The 15,795-nt window shown below is 36.9% G+C and overlaps 1 protein-coding gene across 8 annotated transcripts in view; it reads right to left on the bottom strand.

Moving 5' to 3' along the window:
- The window catches only part of THUMPD2 (THUMP domain 2 tRNA and snRNA guanosine methyltransferase), a gene marked incomplete at its 3' end in the record, with an annotated part of 62,403 nt that extends 46,922 nt beyond the window's left edge, over positions 1-15,481 (bottom strand). For 3 of the 8 annotated variants that reach the window (XR_014235117.1, XM_082358233.1, XM_082358235.1), the window contains exons 1-5: positions 15,321-15,481; positions 9,797-9,932; positions 8,019-8,425; positions 7,036-7,146; positions 4,592-4,644 (exon numbers count right to left, since the gene is read on the bottom strand). Coding sequence is in view for 7 of the 8 variants with exons in the window: in XM_082358233.1 (XP_082214359.1) it covers positions 4,592-4,644; positions 7,036-7,146; positions 8,019-8,425; positions 9,797-9,932; positions 15,321-15,446 (833 nt within the window). Of the gene's footprint in view, positions 1-4,591; positions 4,645-7,035; positions 7,147-8,018; positions 8,426-9,796; positions 9,933-15,320 lie in introns of those variants that run through there. The other 5 variants (XM_082358230.1, XM_082358232.1, XM_082358236.1 and 2 more) reach the window with 4 other exon arrangements.
- Positions 15,482-15,795: the final 314 nt, after the last annotated feature.

The raw sequence follows: 15,795 nt of genomic DNA, 5'->3' as shown, positions 1-15,795 counted from the left end.
TTAATCTCCAAAATTTACAAGCAGCTCATGCAACTCAATATCAAAAAAACAAACAACCCAATACAAAAATGGGCAGAAGACCTAAACAGACATTTCTCCAAAGAAGATATACAGATTGCCAACAAACACATGAAAGGATGCTCAACATCACTAATCATTATAGAAATGCAAATCAAAACTACAGTGAGGTATCACCTCACACTGGTCAGAATGGCCATCATCAAAAAATCTACAAACAATAAATGCTGGAGAGGGTGTGGAGAAAAGGGAAACCTCTTGCACTGTTGGTGGGAATGTAAATTGATACAGCCACTATGGAGAACAGTGTGGAGGTTCCTTAAAAAACTAAAAATAGAACTACCATATGACCCAGCAATCCCACTCCTGGGCATATACCCTGAGAAAACCATAATTCAAAAAGAGTCATGTACCACAATGTTCATTGCAGCACTATCTACAATAGTCAGGACATGGAAGCAACCTAAGTGTCCATCGACAGATGAATGGATAAAGAAGATGTGGCACATATATACAATGGAATATTACTCAGCCATAAAAAGAAATGAAATTGAGTTATTTGTAGTGAGGTGGATGGACCTTGAGTCTGTCATACAGAGTGAAGTCAGAAAGAGAAAAACAAATACCATATGCTAACACATATATATGGAATCTAAAAAAAAAAAAAAAAAAAAGGTTCTGAAGAACCTAGGGGCAGGACAGGAATAAAGATGCAGACGTAGAGAGTGGACTTGAGGACACGGGGAGGGGGAAGGGTAAGCTGGGATGAAGTGAGAGAGTGGCATGGACATATATACACTACCAAATGTAAAACAGATAGCTAGTGGGAAGCAGCCACATAGGACAGGGAGATCAGCTCGGTGCTTTGTGACCACCTAGAGGGGTGGGATAGGGAGGGTGGGAGGGAGACGCAAGAGGGAGGAGATATGGGGATATATGTATATGTATAGCTGATTCACTTTGTTATAAAGCAGAAACTAACACACCATTGTAAAGCAATTATACTCCAATAAAGATGTTAAAAAAAAATAAAGGTGCTTTTTGATCTTCTTACGTGCATTTCTTCTTTTTTTCTCTTACACATCGTCTATCAGCAAGTTGAAGACATTCTCACTTACATCTCTCTAGCCTATATTTGTCCCCTGAATCCCAGATCTTTATCTTCAAACGTGTGTTTGGACACCTTTTACCTGGAGGTTCTTTAAGTACTGCAAAATTTACAGATATAAACTAAGTACACTCTCCTTTCCCCGTATTTACTCTCTTGATATACGTCTTCATTTTCTTAGGCCACTTACCATCTATGTACTGGGTAATCTCATCTACACCTCCAGCTGAGACTTGTCACCTGAACTCCAGAGCTGCAACTTTAAATATCTACTTGGACATGTTTCACTGAACACACAACTACTTCCTTTCCCCACATTTTATATCTTAGTGACTGACACCAGTGTCTCTTGGTTGCCAAAATCAGATATCTGGAAGTTATTCTAGACTCCCTAACATTTTCTTGAATGTTTTATTATTACCTTTTTATTACCCCCAACTTTGCCTTAGTTCATTTCTTCATCATTCATTGCCTGAACCAGTATAAGAGTTTAACCCCCCCTTTTTAATTTCCCTTCCACTTTAAAATATAATTTCCTTGGTAATTTTTTAAAAATCACAAACCTAATCACAACACTTTTCTGCTTCAAATTCTTACTGCTTTTAGAATAAAACTCAAGTTATTTAACCCGGCTTATAAGACACTTCATGACTCATTCCCAATCCTCTGTCTCCTTTTCTACCACTCTCCCTATGCATTCCCTGTCCCATCTATACCGAAACTACTTGCTGTCCCCCATGTACCTCAAGCCTCCTCACACCTCCACACCTCTGCACATGCAGTTCCTTGCTTGTAAGATCCTTTCCTTCTCTTGTCCGCTTGAGATATCCTTGCTTATTATTCTCCATTTAAGTGATACACTGAGTGATACTCTTCTGTGTTCTTTTGCTCACCTGTCCTCCATCAGTTAGGTCCTCTTTTCTAATTCCAATCAAGCACTGACCACATATCTGTTCTCCCACTAGAGTGAATTCCTTGTGTTTAATAACCATCTTACTCATCTTCAAACACTGGATATGTAGCACAATGCTTAGCACAGAGTAAGAACTCATTAGATAATTTCACTTGAAATTAATTGAATGAATTAATCTTACGCTGGTAAATGCCTTTCCCCTTCCCTCCCTAGTTGCTGATCTGTTTAAAAATAGAATAGCTGAAATTTATTTACCACTTACTCTATCATAAAAGCAGTTATCTCATTTTCATATGTGTTATCTCATTTAATCCCAACTACAAAGCTAGGAAGTAGATACCATCCTTTTCCTGATTTTATAGCAGAGGAATGTGATAATATGCCCCAACTCACAGAGTTATTTTGTGGAGAAGGGGGAACTGAAGTCCATGGTTCTTATCCACTATGCTTACTGTACCAGGTGATGTGCTACTAAGATACACATTTTTGTGTGTCCCTCAAACTCGATGGCTGCTCTGTCCTCTGTTCCATCACTTCTGACTTTCTTCTCTTGTCAGGGTCACCAGGTTACGGTTTCTGACCTCCACCATCACTTCTCTCGTCCACCGCTATCTGCTTTTCAGTTCTTCATACGCCTCCCTTGCCTCACACAATGGCGAACTGTTTTAATCAACACACTTCGTGATTGCTTCCTTCCTTTGCTGAGGTAGTGAAACAGACTAATCACAGAGCGTCTAATGCAATCTTATTTTCGGCCACTGCTCATTCAGGGTCTGAGCCTTAATTTTCAGATACATACCTTTTATTTGTCAACTTTTAGGTTAAATTACCAGTTATTACTTGAGATGCCATAAGCATGACTTCTTGAGGGTGTCTAGCAAGCATTAAATAAAATTGTACACCTTTTAAAAACACATATAAAAACTTATATATATGTATATTTGTTAAGTTAATAATAAAAGAGCATGAAAGTTAGCATTTTTATATATGATTACAAATTAAAAATGAGTTCTTTTATTTGGTGCCAAAAATCTAAATACATTCATACTGCATCAGTCAGCCCTGCTGGGGATGAAATGTTCCTTATAAATCAATATTCTAGACACTTAAGCTCACCCTTTTAGGGGCCAAAGTGTTAAAGAATATTTAGCTGCTTTATGAATCCTTCTAAAAATATATTTCATATTTTACTGTCTTACTAGTCTTCCTTACCCTTGTCTTGGTGACTATCAATAATTACACTAGGTTGAAATGTGGCCATCTTTCAGTTTCTCCCACCTTTCCTGTCGACTACTATAAAATTAAAAAAACCATGGTAGGCAAAATTGCTAAAAAACAACAACAAAAAAACCCAGTTTTACAAATATTCTGCAGGGGTTAGGGCCTGGGACTTCAAAAGGCACTGGAGTAGGGCAGCCTGGACACCTTGTAGGTGTAGGTATAAAACAGAGGGTTAGGTTTCGTCTGGGAGAGTTGGTAGGCTACTGGGGTAGGTGGGGGCCAAGGGAAACCAACAGGGCATTGAGGCATGTGATGACCTCGTGTGTGTTAAGGTGACAAGAAATATTATTTGGTGCAGGATTTTTGTAATCTAGAGGCTAGTGGGGCCTACCCTATAACTAGCACACAGTGGAACTCAATCATTCAACACTTCTTGAACGTCTACAGTGTTCTCAGCATGGTGCTAATCAACTGCTATGGTGCACCATTTGATAAAAGCTATTACAGTGACCTTCAGCATTCCTTTTTACATCCTGATTCAGGCTTACACATGCACAAATGTGAGCTTAGGGTAAGTGAGGTATTCCTATAGCACTTTTAGGATTTTAAAAACATTCCATGCCTAGAATCACCTAGAGAAGGGGTATCTAAATCACCTTATACTGTGTCAACAGGGCTTTGCATATAAAATGTTTTGGAGATGCCAACAATATTCACATGTTCCCAAAAAACTGCAAATCCCTATTTCCATCATCCAACCAGCTCTTTCTTCCCAAAGCACCTAGAAAAAGGACCTGTCGTATGATAAGGGTTCAATAAGTTAAGAAAAGGAATCAACTGCATTTATTATTATATAGTACCCAACATAACTAGGGAGAAAACCTGAAGAAGATTTTAAAAACTGGAATTACTCTCCCACAAAAAAAGAACTGCAATAAAATTTGAAGAATGTTTAAGGTGACTTTTAAGAACTGTGTTGTATTTTCTAATTTAATAAAAAAATCCAAGAGACCAACAGACTAAAAATTTTAGCTTAAATATGGGCCTGTGAAAATCATTTAATAATAGAAATAATTAGATATAATTTTCAGTATGAATCATGTAATCAGTGGGTTATTGTGATCAAATCTTTCACAGCTCTAGTCCGATCAGATCATATCTACTAAGCTCCGTGAAAACACTTTACTGGCTCAAGCAAAGAACTCAAATGCTTTGCCTTTAGCCCCCTCTGATATATCAATGTTTCTTTCATACTATAAATAAAAGCACAAAGTTCTTAATTTTACAAACTCTACTAAGGAACAAGCCTGAAACTTAGAAACAATATCTACCTGAACACAGGAATTCCCACCACAGAGTAAATGTCACTTAGATGTATAAAGATCTGAAAGAACAAATACAGAAGTTAAAATGGAACAGGAAATGCATTACCAAATGACTGACAATTTGAAAACTTCCATTTTGAACCGATACAACCTATATTTTAATAAGAAATTCCAAGGCTTTGTCATATCCAGAAAAATTTTCCATAATATTTTTTACTGAGCAGAGGCAAAGTAAATTTTAAGTACGTCTCATAGAAAAATTCTGAGGTCAAATTGTATACAAGTTATATTGAGAATCATATTACGAAGAACTCAAGGTCACCTTTCTTCCCAGCGATTCTTTGAATTACCTTAACTAAATTAGATTTTTCATCATTTTAGGTTAGAGACAACTACCTAAATCTACCCTAATTCTAGCCTCAAATAAGACTTGATACCATGGTTAACAGAAAACTTTCTTTAAGCCAAATATACTGTAGCAAGTGTGACCTTTTCCCTCCCTACTATTTATAGGGGAGCTTCTTCCTATTACCTTGTTATTTTTTTCCCAGTTTTATTGAAAAATAATTGACATATATCACTCTATATGTTTAAGGCATATAGCATGAAGGTTTCATTCACGTATATTGTGAAATGATTACCACAATAGGTCCAACTAACATCCATCTTCTCATATAGATAAAAGGAAAAGAAGGGGAAAAAGGAAAAACTTTTTCCTTGTCATAAGGACTCCTAGGATTTACTCTCTTAACCGCCTTCCTTTAAGTTGTATAGCAGTGTCAGCTGTAGTCGTCATGATAGGCCATGATGAGGATTTAAATATCTCAAGTTATAATTAGTAGCCCACATAAATTTTAAAGAACCCTCCTTCTGTAGCCTGATGAGGCTTATGGAATTCTCTAATTCTGCTGTTTGACCTCAAGAACATTTGATTCCTGATACTTTCACCCCAAAGGTATTTTAATATAGTTTAATCAGAATTATTCCAATATTGATAAACTTTTATTAAGAAAAGAATAATCTGGAGTGAACTCCATTTAGTCAGTTTAATTCCTTGATTACTGAAGCTAAACTTTCCAATTTTTTATATTATTCACTTTAGCAAAACTACTAATTGGGATTCATTCTTTTCTATTTAAAAGTTATATTAAAGATATGATATACTGATATTTTTATATATCAAATGTTATCAGGTATAGCTTTCCCCACTATGAAGGTTTTTCTATTAACTGTACAGAACAAAATTCGTTAAGATTTGTTTCTTCCGTCAATTTTGGTCACGGATTTTACTATGTGTGATTCTATTGTTGTCAATTTTGTTTTGTGTTGATTATTTCTACCAATAGCTATTATTAATTGCATTAAATGGATGATAGGAATTAAATTAGATATATTTATTTATGAGCTAAATTATGAGAAAACTATAATTCTGAGACAGTGAGATAGAGTCAGGGAGAGATGGAGAGGAGGAAACCAGGAGAGCAGAAGATAAGAAAAGTGGAAAGGGGCAGATGAAGGAAGACACCCTTATGTCAAAACATTCTTGAGGTCAAAATATTTTGCATAACAGCAATAAAGAATATAAAAGAGGAACGACTTATTAAAAGCAAAAAATATCAAATAACAAAACTGAAAAACAACACAAAATCTTCTGGTTTGGCCAGCCCTTACTCCATTTAAAGCTATATAACAATAAATTTATGAATTAACGAATCATAAAAGTGACTAAACTGGTCAAATTTATGAGATGGTTTTCAAAAAATAGTGAAGAATATTTTTTATAGCTAGAATTTGTTTTCCCATGTGTTTACTTTGTTCTAATTAAAAATTGTGTAACCTCCTTAAATTGATTTTGAAAATAGAGAAAAAGAAAAATAATCCCCAAACCCTAACAAAGCCACGATTAACACACTATTTAACTTTGTATTGGCCTTTTTGTTTTCCAATTTTTTTTTTTACCATTAGCTAGAATTTCTTATTATACAGACTTGTTATTTATTATAGTGATTATAGAGAGCATCTCTGCAACCTTATGTTAAATGTTCAGTTTAACTGTGACTAAACAATTCCATTCCAAAAGTCCTATTTGGATGAGACATTTTCACAGTGAAAACTACTAGCAAAATTATCTGCAGTATTCTATTGCTAAAGAGGAAACAGACTGCTGGATCCATATAGACATGATTTTTAAAACTCTAAAGCAAAATTGAAAAGCACAATAAAAGTTGTTGACATTGCAATAATATTGTAATAACTTTGCATGGGGACAGATGGCTACTAGACTTAACATGGTGATTATTTTGTAATGTATGCAAATGTCGAATCACTGTGTAGTTCACCTGAAACATAATATTTTATGTCAACTATATTTCAATTTAAAAAAAGAATAGTTGGCATTGTCTTTAAAGAATTAGGTTATAAGCATATAAAATAAAATGAACATTCATTACCTCTAAATTTGGATTCCTCAAATCTGCTTTCCATCCAAACTGTTTCATGAGAGCAATTCCAATTACTCTTCCTACCTCCTGGAAAAGCAGCAGGTTATAGAAAAGAATATACTAAAAATGAAAATTTTAAGTTTAAATGTAAGCAAAAACTAACAGAGTTTGCAGGAAAATCAATCAGACTATCTGATGGCAATTTAAGGTTACAATATTAAAATATCACACGAAAGCATTTTCTACTCAAGGCAAAAAGGGTACATTTTACCTCTTCCACCCCCAACACATCCTATGGCATTAACGTCTACTTGTATGTAATCTTTATTCTTGTAATTTTAGATACATGAAATAACCAGATCATGGCCTGTTAAATATGGTCATTCTGGGTTTTAGGAAACAGATGCAAGCTGAAAGATTAACTGTTTTAGCTATGGCAATCCTATATGTTTAAAAATTACCAGCAATAGCATTAGGCTCAAACTTAAGGGTCTGTCTGATTTTAAGACTGGCCAAAGGCTTATGCCCTTTATATTACTGAACTTTGTAGGGTCTGTTCGTGGTCTTTGCTCTCCTTTTACGTCCATCTGTGTATTTGCATCTGGGTCCTGGGACAATCCCACATGCAGGACCTGGTGCAGAGCAACAATTCAATAAATACAGAACCGAACTACAGAGAAAGCCTAAAAGCTTCAGACCATGATATTAGGATTTCCAAATGTAAAGGATATCTATTCGTTTAACGAAACTTTTAGGGAGAAAGTAAAAGGAAGTCTTTACATAGAATGGCATACTATTCCTCTTAAGCATCTGAGGTACAGTTAAGAAGGAAAATGCATTTTTAGAAGAGATTTAGTTATATGAGATTAGGCCTAGTTTTCTGTCTGGGCCTGGTTTATGTATTCTGAGAAAGGTTTTCACCTCTTTTTAGATCTAAAGAGTAATAAATTCTTTTAGAAAATGGTAACCCACTCTGGAGGGGGAAAGTGTACCTGTGCAGTAAAGGTCTTTGCAATTGCTCCACTGCAGCGACAGGAAACTCTGAAAGTTAAGTCGTTCTGGTTATGAGTATCAACTGCTTCTGCTACATCGTTCTGAAGTTCTTCTTGAGATTTGTCTCTTTTAGTGGTAAAATTTCCTTGCTCCAGTGTTTCTTCTTCTATTTGTTCTTCCAGTCGGCATTCCTTATTCTCTTGTATCTCTTGCATTTGTTCTGTTTTCAATTTCTTAGCAATGATGTCATTTTCTCCCACTTTTCTTTTTAGTGAGTTAGCATTTTTTTGAGAAAGTTTTACCTTTTTTGCATCAAGTTCAAGAAGATTTTTCCAGATTGAAATGGCATTCAACCAACTTTCAGGATCATCATTCGTAAGTCTCTGCATTTCATTAAATATTTTTCCTAAATAAATAAAATCTCAGTTTACCCTTTATTGAAGCTATTCTTCACCCCCAAATCCCATTACCTTTATTTCTTTAAAATAAGAAATTTTATTAAATTGCTACATGAATAGTGACTTCCCTTTCATCTGGAATTTATATAATTTAACATAAGAATACTGTGCAGAATAAAGTTCATTTGTATATTCCATACTTAACGTCAAAACTTTTAAAATTCCTACAAAGTTATCATTTTCTTTAGCAAGATCATTTGTCCTACGATAACATATGCATCTCTTCAATATACTTAGAGACCTAGAGCATGTGTTGATCTTTAAAATAATGCTGATCTTGCCTACAAAAATTAAGTTTAAAAAAACAGAATAAATTGCAAAACACAGAGCTCAAAAACAGAGCAACTGAATCTTGGGACTATTTTAGACCATACAATATTAGCACAGATCTAAAAGGAGTTTCCACAAAGTAACACTTCAGATATACAACCGACTCATAACTTAGGGACTGCCAGCCATGCTCGATAAAATGTAACCTTTCCTTGATGAACAAGGGCCATCAAGATGACCCAAGAATAATTACTGTAGTTCTCTAAAGATGAAAGTGTGTGGAATACTGGGATGAAATTTTACTGACCCCACAATATAATACCTTAGGATTTGCTTTAAAACAATTTTTCTGCCCTGTCTTGATTTCTTGCCATTTGTATCTTTCTTGACACATTTTATTATAGACTATATGATGACATGGTCTCTTGTGCACAAGCAGCAATCAAAATGAGGTTTAAGGCAATGTTTTAGCCAGATGTATCTGATCCTTTTTTGTTGCTTTTATCAAGATCTTTACATTATTTCAGCAGCATATTTATAAAATTAGGGAGTGGACAAGAAATCTCTCAAGCCCTCTTTAACTCCAATGCTTTATAAATGGGTGTAAGTTTTTTCAAAACATTTAAAGTTCCCCAAACAGGAAATTTTACTATGTAGTATTTTTCCAATTATATCACTCATCAGTTAAAATTTAGATGGTGACAGTTTTGACCAATTTATTAAATCAATGCATTTTGGGTTATCACATGCTCCTAAATCTAAATAAATGCACTGACCATACATAGCTCTAGAGAAGGTGTCTGATCGTAATTCTTAAGGAAGAAATGTGACTTAGGACACTAACATCTCAGAAGAAAGGCAGGAGATTGCAAAGAGAAGAGACATAATTAGGTGATGATGTTCAGGAAATACAGAAAAATAACTAATTAACGATCCCATGGGTCTGAATGAATCTTAAAAATGTGAAATGGCTACATATTAATTACCAAGCAGAAAACTTTGGAGTACAATATATCATGGGGGGTAAGAGCAATAGGTATACACTGTACCTTTACTTACAGAAGAAACATTCAACGGAAGCTGCTTTTTAATCAGCAAAAATAACCTTTCTGCAGATTTTAATTTTTTCAGCATAGTCAAGTCAGAACAGGTGGTGAAAAAAACTTTTCCTGAAATATATTCAACCTAGAGATAGAAAAAATAGGTATTAATGAATTAAAACATGGCACCTAGACTAACAATAATAAAAATGACCATTTCTGAAGTATCTATTATTTATCAGACACTGTACTAGGCACTCTGAATACATTTTTTTTTCCCCCTCATCCTTATAACAACCCTCTAAGGTAGATTTTATCATCCTCATTTTATAGATTAGGAAATTGAGGCTTAGAGAGGTTAAATAATTTGTATGAACTCACACAGTCAGTGACCAAGATCATAATCTTTCTATGTTACCTTTTGGAAAGTGTGTGTGTGCACACACTACTAAAAAAATAGAACACAAAATACTCATTAATTATCAAATCTCACACAACTGTTAAGAGTGGGCAAAGGAAAGGTATAATGGAGAGGACAAATGAGGTGTCTAGCCCAAGGTTAAAATAATCAGTAGGTATTTCTTAAACATCTACCTCGTGGTCTACAAGGAAGCATACAGTATAAATCTTAAAGATGAATAATAATGTAATAGGCATACACTGACATACAAATTAAAATGTAAAATTTATAAGACAACAACCTGCATTAAACCCAGAAGAAAACAAAAAACTTAACATAATAAACGCACTGGTAAGTTGTAGGTACAATAAGTAGCACCAATGATGGAAGCCATCGTTAGTAAAAGTCTCGGGGAAGAATCCTATAAGACTTGGGAAGAGGGATTGTAACAAAAGAAAAAAGGGCAAGAACACGCAGATGGGAGTGACAACCTGGCTGAAGTAAACTGTGAGTCAGCATGGCAACATTTGCTGTGTGATGCTGACTGATGGTGTCAGGTGGATGTATGGTGTAGCTCAGGCCGGCTTGATAACGGTCATGAAATTTCGAGTATCACAGATGCTAATGGTCAAGCGTTATAGGCTTTTGATGAAAACTATGACAACACTAAATTAGCTGGCAGAAAAAATTACCGTGGAAGAGGCATAAAGGACTGAGTGTTGAATGTGATGCTGGAGGAAGAAGTAGATTACTGAGGAAGAAATAATGAACCATTTGGCTGTGGGAACTGGAAAATGGACAGAAGCAAGAAGTATGCATCAAACAGAAAGAGGTTGTGGAGACAGGATGGCTATGTGGTCGAAGTCAGGGAAGAACGGAAAAATGAAAAGAGCACAGACTCACAGAGAGTCGAATGAGGTACAGCAAATGGTGCTTATGCCAATGGAATCCTAAACCTTTTGGGTCAATCCAACCCCCTCAAGTTCAGGATGGATGTGGATAGTCCTAGCATTCTCCTTTTAGCAGTGGCCATGGGCTGACTGACATGGTTTTAAGTCATTTCCTAGGACTGAGGCAACCATGGAATTTGGGGTATCCCATGTGTGTAGGTAGCTCCCATTCAATGGGAATTTGAACTCCAAATGTTGTATGTTTGATCTGACCTGGTCTAATTAAGCTTTGGGGATGGTAATTTCTGAGGTTACCACTCTAGCTTGATGAAGAAGAATCTCTACTGGGGAAGCCCTAGGTTGATAACAGTTAAAACCCCAATACTTCCAGTTACGAGAGTAACAAGTTCTGCGGCTCTGACATATAGCATGGTGATTACAGCTAGTAATACTGTATTATATAGCTGAAAGTTGCTAAAAGAGTAGATCTTAAATGTTTTCACCACAAAAAAGTAATGGTGCTTATATGACGGGATGGAGGTGTTAGCTAATGCTATGGTGGTCATCATTTTGCAGTATATAAATGTATCAAATCACCTTAAACTTACATAATGTTGTATGTCAATTATACCTCAATAGAGCTGGAAAAACAAATAAATAAAAAAGAAAACCCAAATAGCTTAGGTACCAGCAATGCAGCTGACCAAGAGAGATGGAGGGAGAAGGGAATGAGAAGAATGTTTAGGAATCAGTATTTAAGCGGATAATGAAGTAACTAAAACAAGAACTTCTGGTTTCTACAATTTACTTCTTTCTCATTACAAAGGTGACATTTTCCCACTAAAGTCAAAACTAAATATATACCTCAAAAGTGCCTAGAACTTGGAGACACAGTTTTAAAAAGTAAATTTTTAGAAGTTTAGATTTTATGTTACTTGACCTAAAAATATAGCTGATGTTAAGCCATCACAAAACAGGTTAACAGACATGAAATACCTTGTCAAGATTCTGGGGGAACTGAAATATTTTACTGAAAATGTATGGTTTTAAGATCCAAGTCTTATAAACAAACTGATGCAAACATCTAGACCAGTGATTTTAACCTAAGTAGTCTAGACATTAGTTATTTAATTGTACAAAGATCTTATCTTTTCTCATTTACTTGAGTATCAAGGGAAACAGTTTACATAATGAACTTCCTCCAAAAATATCTTTTTTTGAGGGGGATGTGGAGAACAAAAAACCAAAAAGACAGTTGACTGAAAATAAAGTTAATTAAGAGGACCTAAAAGGTCATTTAATTTATTTGGGGTATCCAATCATAAGAATAATATGTGTTGAGGCATTAAAATGCTAAATACATTCTCAAAACCAAAAGCAACATTATTCTCTCTATTTAAAAAATTAACATTAGGCCTACATTCCTTTTACAAGAAATGAGCACGTAATCAGAAGTAGTCTACGAAGTTGTAAAACAGCCACTGTGAGAATCAATCATATATATGAAAGCACTTTAACAGTTCACCCTTTGTAAAGACATTGTATCTCAAAGTAGTAGAGAAATGAATTTTGGTGTTTATGATTTCAAACAGTGAAGCTACCATTACTCATTTTCTTTTAGTTTGTTTGTAACTGATCATATTCAATTACAATAATTAGGGAGAACTGGCATTTTAGAATATTTCATCCCAGTATTTGTTACTTGAAAATTTATTTATATATCCAATCTGTTTTTTCCATTTGGAATTAAATCATTAAAAACTGTCTAAAACCAGCTGGTTTTATGTCTAACACTTCAGAAGATGAAATAACAGACTTTATTAAAGAAAAAAATAGCTCTGTTATCGGCTAGCATTATCTAAGCAGTTAGCAGTTTTACCTTTCTTTTAAAATTCAGGGATTCAAGTCTGACACAAAGATGAAAAGCTTAAGCCTATGCAAAAAAGTATGGTACAGTAATATAGGGAGATACCAAAGTTTTCCTAATTCTACAGATGCCATTTAATTTCGGAATTAATTTTAAAGTGCTAAGTGAAGGACTGAGGTGGCGTGTGAGCTTTTTTGGATCATTTTAGAAGAGAGAATTAAAAATATATACTTTACTACATTAAATGAAAAACTATGAAACAACTATCTGCTTAGCTGTACCCCACTACCCTCTATCATCATGACCTCAATAAAAAAGTAAAAAAAAAGGACCTGGGTTAATTGTCTTTGATATGTGATTAATCAACTGACAGGCCCTCCTGGTCAGCTGGCATTGGAGACACCTCTACTATCTTCAAAATTACTGTCCCTACTTTTTTTTTTAATAATTTATTTTTTATTTTTGGCTGTGTTGGGTCTTCGTTTCTGTGCGAGAGCTTTATCTAGTTGTGGCAAGCGGGGGCCACTCTTCATCGCGGTGCGCGGGCCTCTCACTATCGCGGCCTCTCTTGTTGCGGAGCACAGGCTCCAGACGCGCAGGCTCAGTAGTTGTGGCTCACGGGCCTAGTTGCTCCACGGCATGTGGGATCTTCCCAGACCAGGGCTCGAACCCGTGTCGCCTGCATTGGCAGGCAGATTCTCAACCACTGCACCACCAGGGAAGCCCTGTTCCTACTTTTATTGTTATAATAAATAACAGTATTTAACACATTAAACATTATTACAAAGTAAAGCTTAATTTTACCCAACACATTTCTTTAAAGTACTCTACACACTACATAGTATAGTATATATTTATATGCTATAAATTAAATATTTAAAAATACACAGGAACCTATAGAGAGGCTTGCCCCACCACCAGGAGAAAAAAAAATCAAACCTGAATGTGACCAAGTGCTAGCTATAACTTACAGGACTCCGATTTACAGGAAACATAGAGGATAGACGAACATATGAAACCACACCACGGAGAAGCAAATGGCAAAGACTGAGAACAAGCAGAGACCAACATTTTTCTAATAATGCTGCATACGCAGACTGGGTCAAGCCATCTATTTTTCATACCAAGAACTCTACGTTAACATTTAAAAAAATCAGTGCAGCAAGATGTCATGGCCACACAGTGTTTAAGGAACTGGGCCCAGGTCCCAGCCTGCCTGGGTTGAACATGATAATATGCTCATGCCTTATTTCACAGACAGCTTGGGTTTGAATCCCAGCTCTGCCATTTTCTGGTTCCATGACTTGAATATTTTATTGGACTTTACCTGTGCTTCATTTTCCGTTTCTGTTAAATGTGGAGCCTACCTCATAACATAGGGCAGTTGTGAAAATTGTCTGATACACATTAAATGCTTAATCCATGTCAGCAGTTGCTATTGTTGCTTTTTTAGATTAGCTACATTCAATACTCTATGACATTCTGTGACCAAAACCACAAATGGCAGATAGTCTAATAAAGACTGATGCCATTCTTCATGACACCTCTATCCTCCTCTCCCCACCCCCTCATCACTGAAACTCCTTTTGTGGACCTTCAACACGGCAGGAGTCCTGGGAGTGGAGTGGTCAATTTCTTTCATTAAGCTTTCATTTTCCAAAAACACATCATTCACGCTGTCATATATATCCCATCAAGATACTGGAGCCCTTTTCTATTACATCCTTTTCCTGTTTTCAAGAACCAGGCTCAGCATGTCCTAGAGCCTAAACTGATGTTTAAAACCTTCTTCGTTTCATTGAAATTAACAGCGTATAAATGCCAGCAACTGTTAACTTCCTCCTCTGAGGCCTCCAAGAGAATTTTTCTAGCTACTATTTACTGCGTGTTTAAGGTGTACTTTACACACCCTTTATCATTTAATCCTCCCAAAAGTCCTATGAGATAAACATAATCATTGTCGGGAAACTGACAAAAACAGCTGAACCTGAAGATTATATTTGCGTTTAAAGGATGGAGAAAGGATTCTGACAGGTCTAATTCTAATTATAGGCACTATCAAACACTTTTCTTTTAAAGAATCCATGAAGTAACTTGCGTCAACCCCTCTTTTTAACAAAACTTCACCCGTGACGGGTACGCGGTAACAGATGTGCAGGGAAAAACGGCTGGCGGGTCTTTCCGGCAGTAATTAGAGGACCTGCCAGCAGAACTCCGAGGGCCGGGACGTCGCCTCCGTGGGTTCGCGGGCCGAGAGCGCGGGGCTCACGTCGCTTTCCCGGGTCTGGGACGGACCCCGGCGGGGAGGCACCACGGCCAGGGGCGGGGACTGGGCCGCCCTGCTTCCCGCCCGGGCGCGCGACCAGGCCGACTCACCTGCGTGGCCGCCAGCCGCGACCGCACCTCCCGCATCAGGAAGGGCTCCAGGCCGCGGCCCGCGGTGCAGAAGAAGCGGGCGCCCGCTGCAGGCCCGGAGCGGCGACCGCCGGGCCCCGCCGCCATGGCGGCTCGGGGTCACGTGGCCTCGGGTGCGCGCCGCGCGGCGCAGCGGCCCCGGAGGCGGCGCTCAGGGGGTGGAGGGCCGGGTGTTGCCAAAGGCGAGCCGGGCAGGAAGGTCCCGGGAGGGTGCGATCGGCTGGGAAGGGCCCTGTGGGTCTCCTAGGTTAACTGCTTGGAACCTCCTTGATTAGGCATCTGGAATTATTTACAATCACAGGTGGAAGGGATATGATTGGGATCTATAATGCGGATGTATAAAAGGGATATGATTGGGATATATAAAAAGGATATATATATATATACACATAGAGGGTGGCAGAGTTTATTTCAGAAAGAATAAAGACTGCCATCG

This window comes from Balaenoptera borealis, assembly GCF_965194805.1.
Source record: "Balaenoptera borealis genome assembly, chromosome: 15".
Lineage (NCBI taxonomy): Eukaryota > Metazoa > Chordata > Mammalia > Artiodactyla > Balaenopteridae > Balaenoptera > Balaenoptera borealis.
The sequence above is the reverse complement of the archived record's forward strand: the minus strand, read 5'-3'. Positions and strand labels throughout refer to the sequence as shown.